Source organism: Colletotrichum fioriniae (genome assembly GCF_027942845.1).
Source record: "Colletotrichum fioriniae strain IMI 355084 chromosome Unknown scaffold_15, whole genome shotgun sequence".
Taxonomy (NCBI): domain Eukaryota; kingdom Fungi; phylum Ascomycota; class Sordariomycetes; order Glomerellales; family Glomerellaceae; genus Colletotrichum; species Colletotrichum fioriniae.
In genome coordinates this window covers 373,070-386,461 of record NW_027076851.1, presented here as the reverse complement: position 1 = coordinate 386,461, position 13,392 = coordinate 373,070, and the positions used below count along the sequence as shown (strand labels likewise).

General features: G+C 53.0%; 4 protein-coding genes across 4 annotated transcripts; 2 read left to right on the top strand and 2 right to left on the bottom strand.

Annotated features, from left to right (window-relative positions):
- Positions 1–233: 233 nt before the first annotated feature.
- Positions 234–1,826, bottom strand: N0V96_010651 (uncharacterized protein; the record flags this gene model as incomplete). Its single annotated transcript, XM_053189300.2, has 2 exons — positions 234–478; positions 530–1,826. The coding sequence occupies 2 exons, from the start codon at positions 1,824–1,826 to the stop codon at positions 234–236; spliced, it is 1,542 nt and encodes a 513-aa protein (XP_053053288.1).
- A 6,654-nt stretch (positions 1,827–8,480) lies between these two features.
- Positions 8,481–9,121, top strand: N0V96_010650 (uncharacterized protein; the record flags this gene model as incomplete). Its single annotated transcript, XM_053189302.2, has 2 exons — positions 8,481–8,534; positions 8,669–9,121. The coding sequence occupies 2 exons, from the start codon at positions 8,481–8,483 to the stop codon at positions 9,119–9,121; spliced, it is 507 nt and encodes a 168-aa protein (XP_053053290.2).
- Positions 9,122–9,690: 569 nt separating this feature from the next.
- On the top strand, positions 9,691–10,479 carry N0V96_010649 (uncharacterized protein; the record flags this gene model as incomplete). The annotated part of the gene is made up of 1 exon (XM_053189303.2): positions 9,691–10,479. One exon carries the CDS (start codon positions 9,691–9,693, stop codon positions 10,477–10,479), a length of 789 nt encoding a protein of 262 aa, XP_053053291.2.
- Positions 10,480–10,526: 47 nt separating this feature from the next.
- Positions 10,527–12,302, bottom strand: N0V96_010648 (uncharacterized protein; the record flags this gene model as incomplete). Its single annotated transcript, XM_053189304.2, has 2 exons — positions 10,527–11,721; positions 11,779–12,302. The coding sequence occupies 2 exons, from the start codon at positions 12,300–12,302 to the stop codon at positions 10,527–10,529; spliced, it is 1,719 nt and encodes a 572-aa protein (XP_053053292.2).
- Positions 12,303–13,392: the final 1,090 nt, after the last annotated feature.

Below are 13,392 nucleotides of genomic sequence, written 5' to 3'. Positions count from 1 at the left end.
ATCAAAGACAAAGACAAGAAAGGCTTCCAGTAGAATGTCACCAACTTGTACTTGACACTTGCTGCGACTTAATAAAGCCTTGTCATTACATATAAACGGACCTAATCCAACATTACAACATCCAATGCGCATGGCACATCATGGTATCGTCATCCTTTGTCAACGTAAAATCCCCAACAACTCCTATGGATATCATGCAGGCATCGCCCTCAGTTTCACTTCAGCACAATTGCTTACGCGACCTCCTTCTCCAGCTTGGTGTCGACCGTTCCCGGTGCGGCAACGTCCGCAATAGTCTCGTCAGAGAACTTGAGATCCTCCTCGACAGTGACGGTGTCCTTGATCTTCAAGAAGATGATGGGCGCACCAATAACGAGAGCACCAGCAAGGCAACCCCAAGTGGCGCCGAAGATGGTGTTGTACTCGGTCTGGACACCATCGAGACGCCAGAAGACGGCAGCGCCGGCGGATTGGATACCTGTACCATGTCAGTATGGATGCGCCAAAAAAAACCCGAGGAACAACTTACCCTTGTAGAAACCAGCCAGGTTGGCAGCCTTGCGGGAAGAGTTGGAGAGGGCGCCCATGTACCAGTAGATGCTCGTCTGCCAACAGGCATCGAAGAAACCGTAAAACATGTACAGGAACATGGGGCCAATGTAAGCCTCGCCGCCGTCGGTCCAGTCAATGGTGGGGTAGTCCAAGTTGCCCTCAATCTCGCCGCGAGGAGCCTGCTTCTTCTGCCATGCGTACCCTCCGCCCCAGATGGCCATGGTCAAGACGAAAAGCGTGATGTAGGAGGCCTTTGCGCGTACGCTACGGCGGACCTTGGGGAAGTCAAGGGCATAGCCAAAGATGAGAGCGCCGATAATCTGGGAGGACCAGTACAACAGGTTGTTGAGCGAGCGAGTGCGGGTGTTGAAGTGAGGCGCGTTCATGTCGTTGGTCTGGTAGGTGTAGAAGACGTTGGAGGTGAAGAACATGGGGAAAAGAAGGATGATCCACGGGTCTTGGGCCAGGGTCTCCCACAAGCCCTTGAACTCGGATTGCCAAGAAGGGTTCTTCATGACGATAACCTTGGAGCCATCCTCGCGAATGATCTTAGGGACATCGCACATGAAGAGAGCAAGAATGGCACCAAGCAGCATGAGAACAATGAAGGCAGCGTAGGTGCCGTCAGTAACAGTGCTTCGCGATGTGGTGTTGATGTTCTGGCCAAGGGGGATGAGAGCGCCAATGACGGCGCCGAGGTTGAAGATCATCCAGAACCAGGAGATGTAGCGTCCCTTCTCCTTCTCAGAGGGGTAGGACATCATAATGGCACCCTGACCAGTCCACAAGAGACCAGCGCACACGCCGAGGAAGGCACCGGCGAAAATGACAAAACCTTCGTTCTGGTTGTGGGAGTAGGACAGGAACGAGGCAGCGTAGATGCAGTAACCCAGGCCACCCAAGCTGAGAGTCAGACGGAGACCGAGACGATTGGCAAAGGTACCGGCGAAGAAGGCGGCGACGGCAAAAGTGGAGTACAAGGCCGTGTTGGCATCGTTGGATGCCTTTGTGGAAACCTGACCACCGCCACCGAGACCACCGAGGGCATTAAACATTCCGGGGCAGAGGAAGCAGACGAAGGAGACCATGAAGAGCTGAATACGGGGCGAAGCGTACCAGAGCTCCTTGCCACCAATGCGGAAACCACGATACATGAAGCCGGCAGGGCGGGGAACGGGGCCATCAACAGCGGTTGTTGTCGGGGCGGTGGTGGTGGGCTCAACATCCGCCGCAGCCGCGGGCTCGGGAGCGTGTTTCTCGTCGACGGAAGACATCTTGGCGGTGATGTGGAGTTGGCGAGGTGGAGAGGTTCAGAGGATAGACGTTGAGGTTGACGGAGCGGCGTTGCGCCTTGGCGGGACGGGAGGAATTGGGGCCGGTGGTAGATGGCTGCCGCTTGGTGCTTTTCTCTCTCTCGAAGTGTCGCAGACTGGAAACTCAATCGTGCCAGACGATGGGTGCGGGTGGCCCAAAGTAGCGCAGGCGCAAGGCTCAGTTCGATGAGTTTGGTCTGGAAAGACTGGACTGAAAGAATGAGACGGGCGAGCAAAGGCTAGAAGAAGGGTCCCGGGGGAGGTGTGCAGCTTCTTTATGGGACGGTTTATCGGGCTGCAGGTTGCAGTTGCACTGGGCGATGATCGTGGGTGGAGCTTTGGTCAAGGTCGCGGTCCCGACGTGCCAGGGTGAGGCGTGGCGGGTGCGAGAAAGATGACAAGGGGGGCGGAGACTGGGAGGAAGTCGGGTGGAGGGTGTGAGGATGATGGAGGTGGTATCCGTAGCTAGGGTAGCCGGGGTTGCTTTGTTGACTTGGAGAGGTTGAAAATGGGAGAGAGGTGTTGATGGAGGAGAAGGAGAAGAAAGATTGGTAACCAAGTACCGGATACGCCAACTTGTTTATCGCGGCTAATAGAACCGTGATACGGAGAGACGGGATGAGATTGGAAGATGGTAAGAGCAAACAACAAAGGGTACTTTTGCATATAAAAATACCTTAATAATCGAGAAGCTTTGGGGGTTCGATGCTCAGACGCAGGGCAGGTGCAGATGGACGGATACCTCAGGTGCAAAGGAAAGAGGCCGGCAGCCAGGGGCGTAGATGGCAAACGGGAAAGCGCGTCCACAGGTGACGGGTGTGTGAGGTGTGAGACGATGGAAGGAAGGACTCAGGGAGAAGATGTGCAGAGCTAAGGAAGATGGCGCCAACGCCCGAATGGGACGGGACGGGTACGGAGTACACAGCAGGCGAGACTTTGGGGGAAGGCACCTCACAGGCTCACACGCACCAAGGCACCTTTGATGGCAGGAGGCAGGAGCTACTGGCAAGAAGGCACTGGCAGGAAGGAGCTACCCCAATCGACCAGTCTCCAGTCTAGCAATGGAAAGCACGGTCAGCTCAGGTAAGGTAGCAATGGGAACTCAGGAAGGAGTCGCCTTTCTCGTGTGCGTTCCATCTGACGTGTGGCCGAGGTGCCTATCAGCGCCATGAACGAGAGACTTTTGAATCAGGTTTGATAGATGGGCTGAAAGGAAGGCGTCTCCCATGTGTCAGTGTGGTGGTGTCAAAGAAGGTGGTAGGATGGAGTGGCAAGCTACGTGACAGTCAGAGGCAGCGGCCTACCTTGGAGGCATGCCTTAGATACGGCCCTTCAATCAGCAACACTTGACACGATGAGGGACAGCCACCTGGTACTGGTAGAAGTGCGCCAAAGTTTGCTTGTCAGAGGTGATAATGCCAATTCAAAGGTGACAGCAGAATTGACTGATGGTGTGGAGCATGGGGAAACCAAACCAGGATCTGGCGGCGCCGCTGGGCAACGGGGGAAACAGCCGATGGGTTGAGAGGAGCCACTACGCAGGGATGCGATTGACTGACCCAGGTTATCCACAGATACGGATGGGGAGATTTTGGTTCGGAGACCTGACCGTGGACCTGGAAGCTTGAAGCCTAAAGGCACAGTCTTGATAAGAGAGATTCCGGCCCGGTCAGTGCCGAATGACGGATGGGTGAGCAATCAGTCGGTCAGACTTGATAACGTCTTGTTGATGATAGTTGCGGGTAGTTGGGTTTGGTCTGAGAGACCAGAGTCCCGTATGGCATTGTCGAATGATGACAATCAAAGAAAGATGCAGTCCAAATTTAGACAAACTTCAACGGCGCCAGACGGCACGCGGTGGCGGCCTAAGCCAGGGCGGAGAGCGGCTGTTCGCGGCAACGCGCGAGGTATCACGAGGTGTAGGTTCCAGCTACGGTACCCTTTCCAACTTGCGAATAGGGTAGGGAGAATGGGTAGTAGACGACGGCTGGAAGCTGAGATTAAGACATTCGCGTTGTCAAAGTCCCATTGTTGCTGACTGGTCTGGGCCAACCTCCCTCTCACATCACACCACGTCTGCAGAGGCCCCTAGCTGGTATATTCGAGGCCGGGTTACACCACATTCTTTCTTTGTTTGAATGGGCATTCTCGGGTCTGTGGTGCTAGTGATGAGTATCAGACTTCTGTTTACCCCAATTCTCGTCAGGTTTCAATCCAAGTCGCCTACCATCACTTGCAGGAAGTAATCTGACTTATTTGTTTTGGCATGTGTGCCGCGCCGGGAGAAAGAAGCGAAATTCATCACCGAAATTCATGGTTCGTTGCGTCTCCACTCTACCCCAATCGATAAGCCCCACGACAAAGGGCCGATGCCTTGCGGTATCTGATTGGTCAACAATATGGAAGGTCACGAGGTGGCGCTTCCTTCCATCTCTCAGGCTTTGATCGTAATTGGCTTACGGGTTCCTATGCCTCGGCCGTTTGGGGAAGGAGAAGGAGAGATGACATGCATCCATTGCCTGCCGGCCGCCCGCACTGTGCCTTTTCAGTGCCGAAGACACTTCAAGTGCTGACAGCAGCATACATTGCAGCGAGTGCAGATGGATTCATCCTGCAGTCCACGGTATGCGGCTGATGCCGATTCTTCTCACATTAGTGATAAGGCAGAATACGGAATTCGTATTCCACATGCCCTACTTCCTCGTGTCTGCTATAGGTATCTTCATAACATTGAGTACCAGTATCTAAACGGTACAAGTTTTGATCTCGTGCCTTTCCTCCATATAACAAACACAGTGGTAAAACAGAAGCAACGGCCACCACACCACCACACCTTCCCCCCCGTGCGGAGAGATTTCTAAAGTGGCGCACAGAGCCAAGATAGACAAGCGTCAACCAACCAGCGCGCTAGTCCTCGTCCCCGCCCCCTGCCATCTGAGGTCCGTGCGGAATGGAGAGGTGCATGTAACGTTTCCATGAGATTGAAACTCAAAAAGAATGGAAAGAAGTGAGAAAAAAGAGGGGACCACACAGCATGCAGCTGCCAGACGAGAAGAAGCTGGTGGCTTCGTCAATAATGGTCCTGTCGTCGCAGGTTCGATACCTACAGATATCTAATCTGCAGCTACGGATACCTTATTCAACGCTATTCCCCAGACTCCCGTCCCCCAAAGCTGTCGGGGATAACCCGTGCTCCCCCGTCCACGACGTGTTACGGAACAGGAGCTGACCTGACCGTGCCCACGGCCTGGGAACCGGCCAGTTGCATTGGCGACACGACGGGACAGATAGACTCTTGCTCAAGTCTCCTGCTCCAGTCTCCCTTCTCGTGGGTTCGTTACACAGATAAGGATGCATCGCACACGTTTCCCGCCCTACCTTACTTGCAACCTTGATTCTACTTCAGACGGCTCCCGGCGTTGCACAGCAGTATTCGGGCAGAATGTCAGCTTTTCAGTCTTCCGTACGTTAGAAAAGCAATCAAGGCTCAGCTCTATGTAGACGTCTGGGTCGTAAGGCATATCAGCAATCTAGTCGATTTGAATTCCCCGAGCCAGATCCTCTCACTGTGGCCATTCTCGACCAAGTCGTTCAGCTGCTGCTCCATTGCAGGATCCTCAGCTGCAATTTGGTCCACGCATGGAAACCCAACCTAACCGGTATTCTATCCCACGAGACCTGTATCTGATACATGGACGTAACCACGGATATCTTCAGGACCCATATCCATATCTCCCCAAAGCAATCTGACCGTTACTTCCCTTTACCCCACACAAACCAAAGGTTACATCCCCACCCATCCCATCGTCTAGTGGATGACTCCACGGTCCATTCCATCCCCGAGCCAATGCTGATGGAAACCACGGGACAAGTCACAACGGTCACCGGCGATGTTTCACCCAGCAATGTGGCATTTACAGTAGACTTCTCCAGGGTCCATCCGGTATCCGAACCCGCCGTATCCAACCCGTTGAAGAGAGCCAGCTGCCCAAACCCACACAGGCGTCGATAACCCTTCAAGTTCCTGGCGCAGATGGTTCCTGCTCCATGGAGCTGGGTATTGCGTGACAGGCGTCGACATGTTGGCCCAACTTTATCATGCTACCCCATGTTACTTCAAACCCGTCGACGATTCGTCAACGACGCATCATAGCATCGGTGATATGGAGTCTCATCCGGTCCTCCGGCCCCCGGGACTAGATCCCTTCCCCGACCTAGACGTCCTTGGACTTTCCAGCCGGTTCTTCAGCCGCAACAGTAGACATCAACCACTAGACTCCCGACGGGCATGTTACCGACGAAGTCATTGACTGACGCCGCATCCCTCCGGCATTGATTGATATTCTTTCAGCAAGACTAGCAATCTTCTCGTTGGAGCCCGGCTTTTGTGTCCATCGAAATATGCCGTAAGTTGGTGCTTCATAGTTGTCCACCCATACTTGCCGAGCCCCGCGCCCCCAAGAGATCATGATCGATATCAACTGACGTCGGTTCCAGTACAATGCCTTTCTTAATGTTGCCTTTGATGCCCCGTCCCTTTTGAAGGGGGTAATTCCAGGCCCCAAAAAGCAGCAAAATTCTAGTAGTATGAAGCCTTTTCCCAACAGCGCCGAGCAAGTGCATCACGTTCATATAGGTACTTTATTCTGAAGCAGGAAATCTGCCAAGTCTAGACTTGCTGCGATTCACCTGGCCTCCAGTCCCTCTCTAGGCACCGCTCTTAGCTGCCGGCCGTATGTGTCAACGCGGTGAACTTCCCGGGATCGGAGGACCGGAGCCTAAATGAATATTCGGGTCCCGAAACCTCCGTCCGGGGCTATGCCTCTCCACTATCTTACTTCCAACTGGCGACACAGTCTTGCAAAGCCATCAGTATGTAGGCAATCCATTTGCCTTACTTCCGCCTTACCCTGCTGTCTGTATGAACTCTGGGACAGGATGATCGGGAATGGAATTTCGCTTCAGTCTTTTTATCCTCCAGCTTTCTCATAGAATAGTGAATCCGTTGTGTGATATCCACACGTCTCATGTGCCGGAGACTTCAAACCGTCAACAGGAATTACAAGTTGAAGAGGGATCAACGAGATTAAGGACTATGTCACCGACCGATCTGCAGTGCCATTTATCCAAATTGGCCCAACCAAGTGAAGAATCCCGTCGGCCTCCCGTACAATCACTTTTCCTTCACCGTCGATTTTTAGTCTCAGAAACCTTAAAAATGGCCGCCGGGTGTGTACAGACATCCCGTGCACCAAATTACAGACGCACAACGGCATAAACAGCAGGGGTATACCTTCTCTCCCCAGGGCGAGTCAAGACCAAGTTTCTACAGATAGAGTAGTTCTGAGGCTGAGTTCTCTCCAGCATATGACTGCCAAGCCTACAGACGAACCACATTAATTGTATTCATCAAACGAACACTGTATTTAAGCAATTAGACTTACTCGTAAGAGGCTAATTTTTGCCCGAGTAGGATGTGCAAAGTCCGCGATGAATACGTTATAGCGGCGCGTACAGCAGCGTGTACAAATCCATACGAATCTGTAAAGAAGATATAAAAGAGCAAGCATACCTCTCCGGCCTAAGTCTCTGTCAGGCTATCAACTCAAGCTCTACACTCACTTCGCCCATTTAGAACCACCCTTGAACGCCTTTCGCTTCTCTTCTACTCAACTCACATTCACACTCACCTCCCGTACGCGAAAATGCAGTTCTCCATCATCGCCCTCATCTCCTTCTCCGCCCTCGCTCTCGCGGCGCCTCAGGCCAACGTCGCGCCTACGTGCGGCAGGGACAGCGACTGCACAAGCTTCTGCAGCAGAGGACCATGCACGAAGCCGTTCTGCGGACTGTCTGCCTTTGGGTACGCCATTGTGAAAGAGGAAAGACAGTGTCTTGCTCTTTTGAAGATCAGAGAATAAACAGGATGCTAATATTGGATGAATTAGTGACAACCGCTGCTTCTGCGGAGGATGCTAGATGGCATGACTGGGTTGAGACAGAACCTATGCTCCAGGGGTTGGTGCCTATACATATTGTGAGGGTAGCGCAACTATTGTACGTAAATATATGTATGCACTGCCATGTTGAATGCAGTGCAGAGATAGGGCTGGGTGAAGCCTTTGATACCTCGTTGGCGCGCATTGGGAAGCGATAATTTTATGCTTCACGGACGACGTCTGCCTCGAACCCGAATTCGAACCCAAGTTTTTTATCATTTTCAAGTTTCCTTCTCAAAGGACATATGTCAGTTTCGGAAATAACACATGTCCCGAAGCATATACACCTGGTCGAAGACATTACCATGTTTTGGAGTTGAGGTTGTGTAGTCCATCTGAATTTTGACGCTGCTTCGACAGCCCAGGGCGCACTGGTATTTTCTATTCTAGGGTACCTGGGTGTCAGTACCTGGCACTGACATTGGGCGTGCACCACATATTTATGCATAGGTCACTGCTGACAAAGCCCCGCCGGCTAAAGCCCGGATCACTCCCACAGCTCAAGGTCCGATCAACTGAGCCTTCTCCTCGTGCTCTCCAACATCCGTCGATATCCGCCCGAACGTCCACACAACAGTTGCTCTCATCATAAAAGTTCATTGTATTGAGCGACAAGATGGACACGCTCTCATGGATGTTCTTGGCTTTTGCCGTCTTCATGATCGCAAGAGTACGTACCCTACCTATATCCGGTCCCATGACGGCGCCATATCCTGCCCTCATGAGAGGTCGTCGTCGACCTTCATCATGGCATAGACCTTAGACGTGACTTCAACGCTGCTAACCTACCAAAACCCCTCATAGACACTCTTCGCAGACCGCTCGCCCATCCCTGAGACATCAGGCAAAGTCTACAAAGTCGCCAGCGCCGGAGAGCTAGACGCCCTCCTCGCCTCCACTACCAATGTCGTCGTCGACTTCTACGCCGACTGGTGCCCGCCGTGCCGTGTCATCGCGCCCATCTTCTCCGGTCTGGCCGACAAGCACGCCGCGGAGGGGAAGCTTGCTTTCGCCAAGGTTAACGTCGACCACGTCAACAACGTCGCTGGCCGCTACGGTGTCACTGCCATGCCGACGTTCATGTTCTTCCAGAAGGGGAAGCCTACGGGTGTGGCTGCCAAGGGGGTGACGCCTCGCCAGTCGGTTGTTTTCACTGAGGATGGTCGGGTCGATAAGATCCGGGGTGCGGATCGGGCTGCGTTGCAGGCTGTTGTGCAGGCGCTGGCTGGTGATGGAGAGGACGCGAAGAAGGAGTGATGGGATGCTAGGATTGGCGTGTACATCACTGAGAGGGATACCTCCGTCGAGAATTCAAAAAGCCACATAGTGGGTCTGAGTGTCAACTCGCTGTTTTGGACCGAAACTACTGGAAGACACTTGATGCTGCAAATGCCAGTGTCTTGAGAATCGGGAATCATTGCCCAGCTTTTGGTAATCACATCCTCATACTCGAGGTCGACTTATCGTCTCAATGATGACAGCGCTCCAGGTACCCTAGAATGGATGCCTATCGGGCTCTCCATGTCCCGGTCAGGGATGTAGACGGCAGAATCGGTTAATTGAGCTAGCGGGGGGGCACCGAGTCATCTAATTCGCGAAGCAGTTAGATCAACAAGGGTGAAGATGTGGGCTAGGCAACTTTCAGATATCGCTCGTGCTGACATGTTTATTTGGTCGAACTTCACTCAGATAGATAATCGACTAACGTCCCAGTGCCCCTAATGTTTGCTAGAACTAGCACACTTCTATGTGAGAAGAGACCGGTACTGTGTGTAGATCGATTGTGAACCAGCTTCGCGGCATCGACAACTGATCATCCCGTCACGATGGCTACCTCTTGCGCCACCAAAGTTCTTAGCGTCGGCCTCCCTCGCACGGGGTCCTACTCCATGATGCTTGCCCTGACCGAGCTGGGTTACAAGGACGTCTACCACGGCCTCAACGCCATCGACAGCCCTGATGACTGGCGCTTCTTCGGTCGTGCCTCCGACGCTCTGTTCCCGACGTTGCCTTCATACACCGGCAAGGGCATGACCGCCGCCGACTGGGATCACGTCTTTGGACCCTGTGAGGGTATCACCGATATCGCCGCCCCCTTCACGCCATCGCTCATCGATGCCTACCCTGAAGCCAAAGTCGTCCTCGTTATCAGAGATTATGAGAAGTGGAGGGTATCGATGAAGGAGGTCATCTCTGGCATCTTTGGCCCCCTGACGTGTTTCATTCGGGACTACGTCGAGCCCATGATGGGCGCTGACAGCGCAGGGAATATCCAAAAGATGATGCTGGGTTGGGTGGGAGCCAGCGACGTTCCCGACTTGGAGTCGAAGCTCGGCGAGGTCTATGAACGCCACCACAAGTACATCATGTCGACGGTCCCTAAGGAGAGATTGCTTGTGTATAAGCTCGGCGAGGGTTGGGGTCCCTTGTGCGAGTTCCTCGAGATGCCTGTGCCAGATATGCCATTCCCACACGGGAACGAAGCTGCGGCACTCAGAAGCAAGATTTTTGACAAGCAGAAACGAGTGATTCTGGAAGCCGGTATTCGCTTTGCGCCGTGGCTTGTCGGCGCTGGTGCTGTTGGGGGAGGACTTTGGTATACCCTGTCAATGTAACTGGGCCGAGTAAGGCGGTGTGTTTGGTTGTCAAGAGCTGGTTTGCTTTACACACCGACGGTGACATCGCGTCTTCTCATAACCCTCCTGATAGAGAAGTGGTTGGCTATATCTTGTAGGAATCCAACGGGAGGATCAACTTCGCTCAGCAGCTCCTCGTACGCGGTTATCCGAGGGGCATCCCACACAAGGTCGACTTCGTCCGGCCGCAGAGTTTTTGTATGCTTGTAGTACTTCCAGAAACAGAACAAAAGAGGCGCCAGAAGAACCATGGTGTAGTGTACGAAGAACGAAGCTGGGTCAAACGGGCTGAGCGACCGGTAGCCGTAGCAAGTGACGACACATGTCATCCAGGCCATGCCGATGTACGCGCTGTACGGCTGAAATCGACCGAAATAAGAAAGACGAGATCGATCAAACTTTTGAGTCTTGCAAGCCCTGTGAAAGCAGATGTACGTGACGCAGATGACAATGTAGTCAATGACAGTTGCCGCGGTCGTCAGCGAAATCAGCCAGTCGAGTACCTTTGCCGAAGAGCTCGAAAGCTGCAGCAACGAGAAGAGGGGGAACACCATAACCACGGCAAGGCAGTAAATTGGGGCGCCCTTATTCGTCGTCTTGGTCAGGAAGCGCGGAGCTCTGCCCTCGAGAGCTAGGCCATAGAGCGTCCGCGTTGAACAATAGGTGTAGGCGCTACCAGCGGAAAAGATGGTGGTAGCCAGGAAGAAAGTGACAACATGCGGCAGAATGCCAATACCGAGGTTGCCCATGGCGATGATATACGGCGATGCAGCCGCGCTGCCCGTTGAGCCTCCCTTACCTGTATATATCGCGATGAGAGTCGGGTCCTTATGGCTGACGACGATGCCAGCGGCCAGGGCACTCCCGACAAAGAATATCCAGATGCGCCAGTAGACTGCTTTGAAGGCCGTCTTCACGTAAATACGGGGATGATTGGCTTCGGCGGCCATTATGGAGACGTATTCGGGTCCGACGCAGGTGAAGGATGCTGTCCAAAGAGCAGACAGGAAGCCTTCAAATTTCCCGAGGGGGCCGGTGCTGATGTACTCGGCGAAATAACCGGCGGACCAGGCTCGGAAGCCGTAGGCGTCGTTCTGCGGGTTACCACCTGCCATTGTGATCAGAGTAAAAGCGAGAAGCATCGCGAGGAGAACGACTTTGCCGCTCGAGAGGTAGAACTCAGCCTCTCCGTAAACGCTGACAGCAAAGACGTTGATGAGGCTACAGAGAAGTAATGTCAACTTTCATCTACATCTTGGGGCACTTCGGAAGACGCACCCGTAGAGCACAATACATCCAACACAAATTACATAGACTGGGACCCTGTCGTTCCAGTACGACACCACCAGCGTCAAAGCCACAATCTCAAACGGAATGAGGAAGACTTGGTAGAAGAAGAAGTTCCATCCAGCCATGAAGCCAAATGCGTCATCGACCCATTTCCCCGCAAGTCTGACGAAGCCGCCACTGACGGGCATGTAGATAGACATCTCGGCCATGCAGTTGTTACACAGCGAGAGAATGATCGTGTAGATGGCAAACGCCAGCAGAAGGCTGCCCGGCCCGGAACGCTGGAGGGCGCCGCCCATACTGACGAAGACGGCCGTGCCTATGGAACCCCCGATGGCGACGAGCTGGAGCTGGCGGTTGCTGAGGCGACGGTGGAGGCCATCGCTGACTATGGGTATTTCTTCGGTCTCGGTGCGTCGAGTGAAGTTGTTGGAGGGATCTTCGATTGAGGACTTAGAGACCGCCGTCTGCCCAACGATGGGCTTGGTCGAGTGCGCTCGTGGAGTTGACATGGTGAATAATCGTAGATGAAGGAAAGGTCGGCATAGCGTTCAATGCAAGAACAAGAGGGTAAAAGAATGGGGGTCTTTACAGAACAGAATTTTTCCCAATATCAAGCCATGGGGCCAGCAAGGTGCGAGGCTGATGTTTGAGTTGGAGGCTTTGGTGGAATCCCTTAAGAATGACCATTCTCGGGGGCATTCACAAGATAGCCCAAAACTTTCGCCAAAATAAAGCCTGCAGGATTTGGAGGTGAAATCGTAGCTGGATATATGGTACCGAGAGGGAGTGGTGGTCATCTGGGACAACGATGTGCCAGGAATGACTTCTCGTTGTTGGCAGTTTGAGCAATGAGCTTAGATCGACATGATTCATTCTCACACTAAGCCGATGAAGACCAGATTGGTGAACTGTAGCGGAAAGCACTGGACTTGGGCACAGTTTCAGTCCCGCTTACCCTGAGGCCGTGAACCTGTCTTCTCTCTTTAGTCGCGATGGAGATAGATGATTTCACGCCCAACTGATTTCTGATCTTATGATTTCTCTGCTGCTTGAAAAGACCGGATATGGGTGCACTTTGATGAGCCCCGAACTGGTCGCCATCTGAGTAAGATAAGGTCAAAGATAACGCCGGGTCAGGCTCCCGGCCGCCGTGGCTTACCGTCAAAGCAAGCAGCTGGCTGCTGTCATAGTTGCCACTTTGGAAACATTTGGTCATCGCCCCTCAACATTCATCTAGACTGCAGCCAATTAAGTTGGTTCTCAAGTTGCTTTGAGATTATTGAAACCATGTCCGCATCCATTATTCAGGGGAATATTTACCGCAAGGCACCCGCTTTGAAGGTTCCAAGAAATGTTGAGTGCCTGATAGCTATCGATTCACAACTCCTGAAGCAGGAACTTATTTTGGGTGCCTTTGGTATACATGCCAGCAGGGCAGACCTTCCGGCCGGTCCGAAGTTCAGTAATCAAATGTTGAACTATGTAAAATATTAATGTATGAGATGTAGAAGGAGGAAAATAGCGGGCGTAGCCTAAGATGCCTCCGTTGGATGTCATCAGAATGGGCCGGTGTAAACGGACCTTACCACCGCCTTCTCA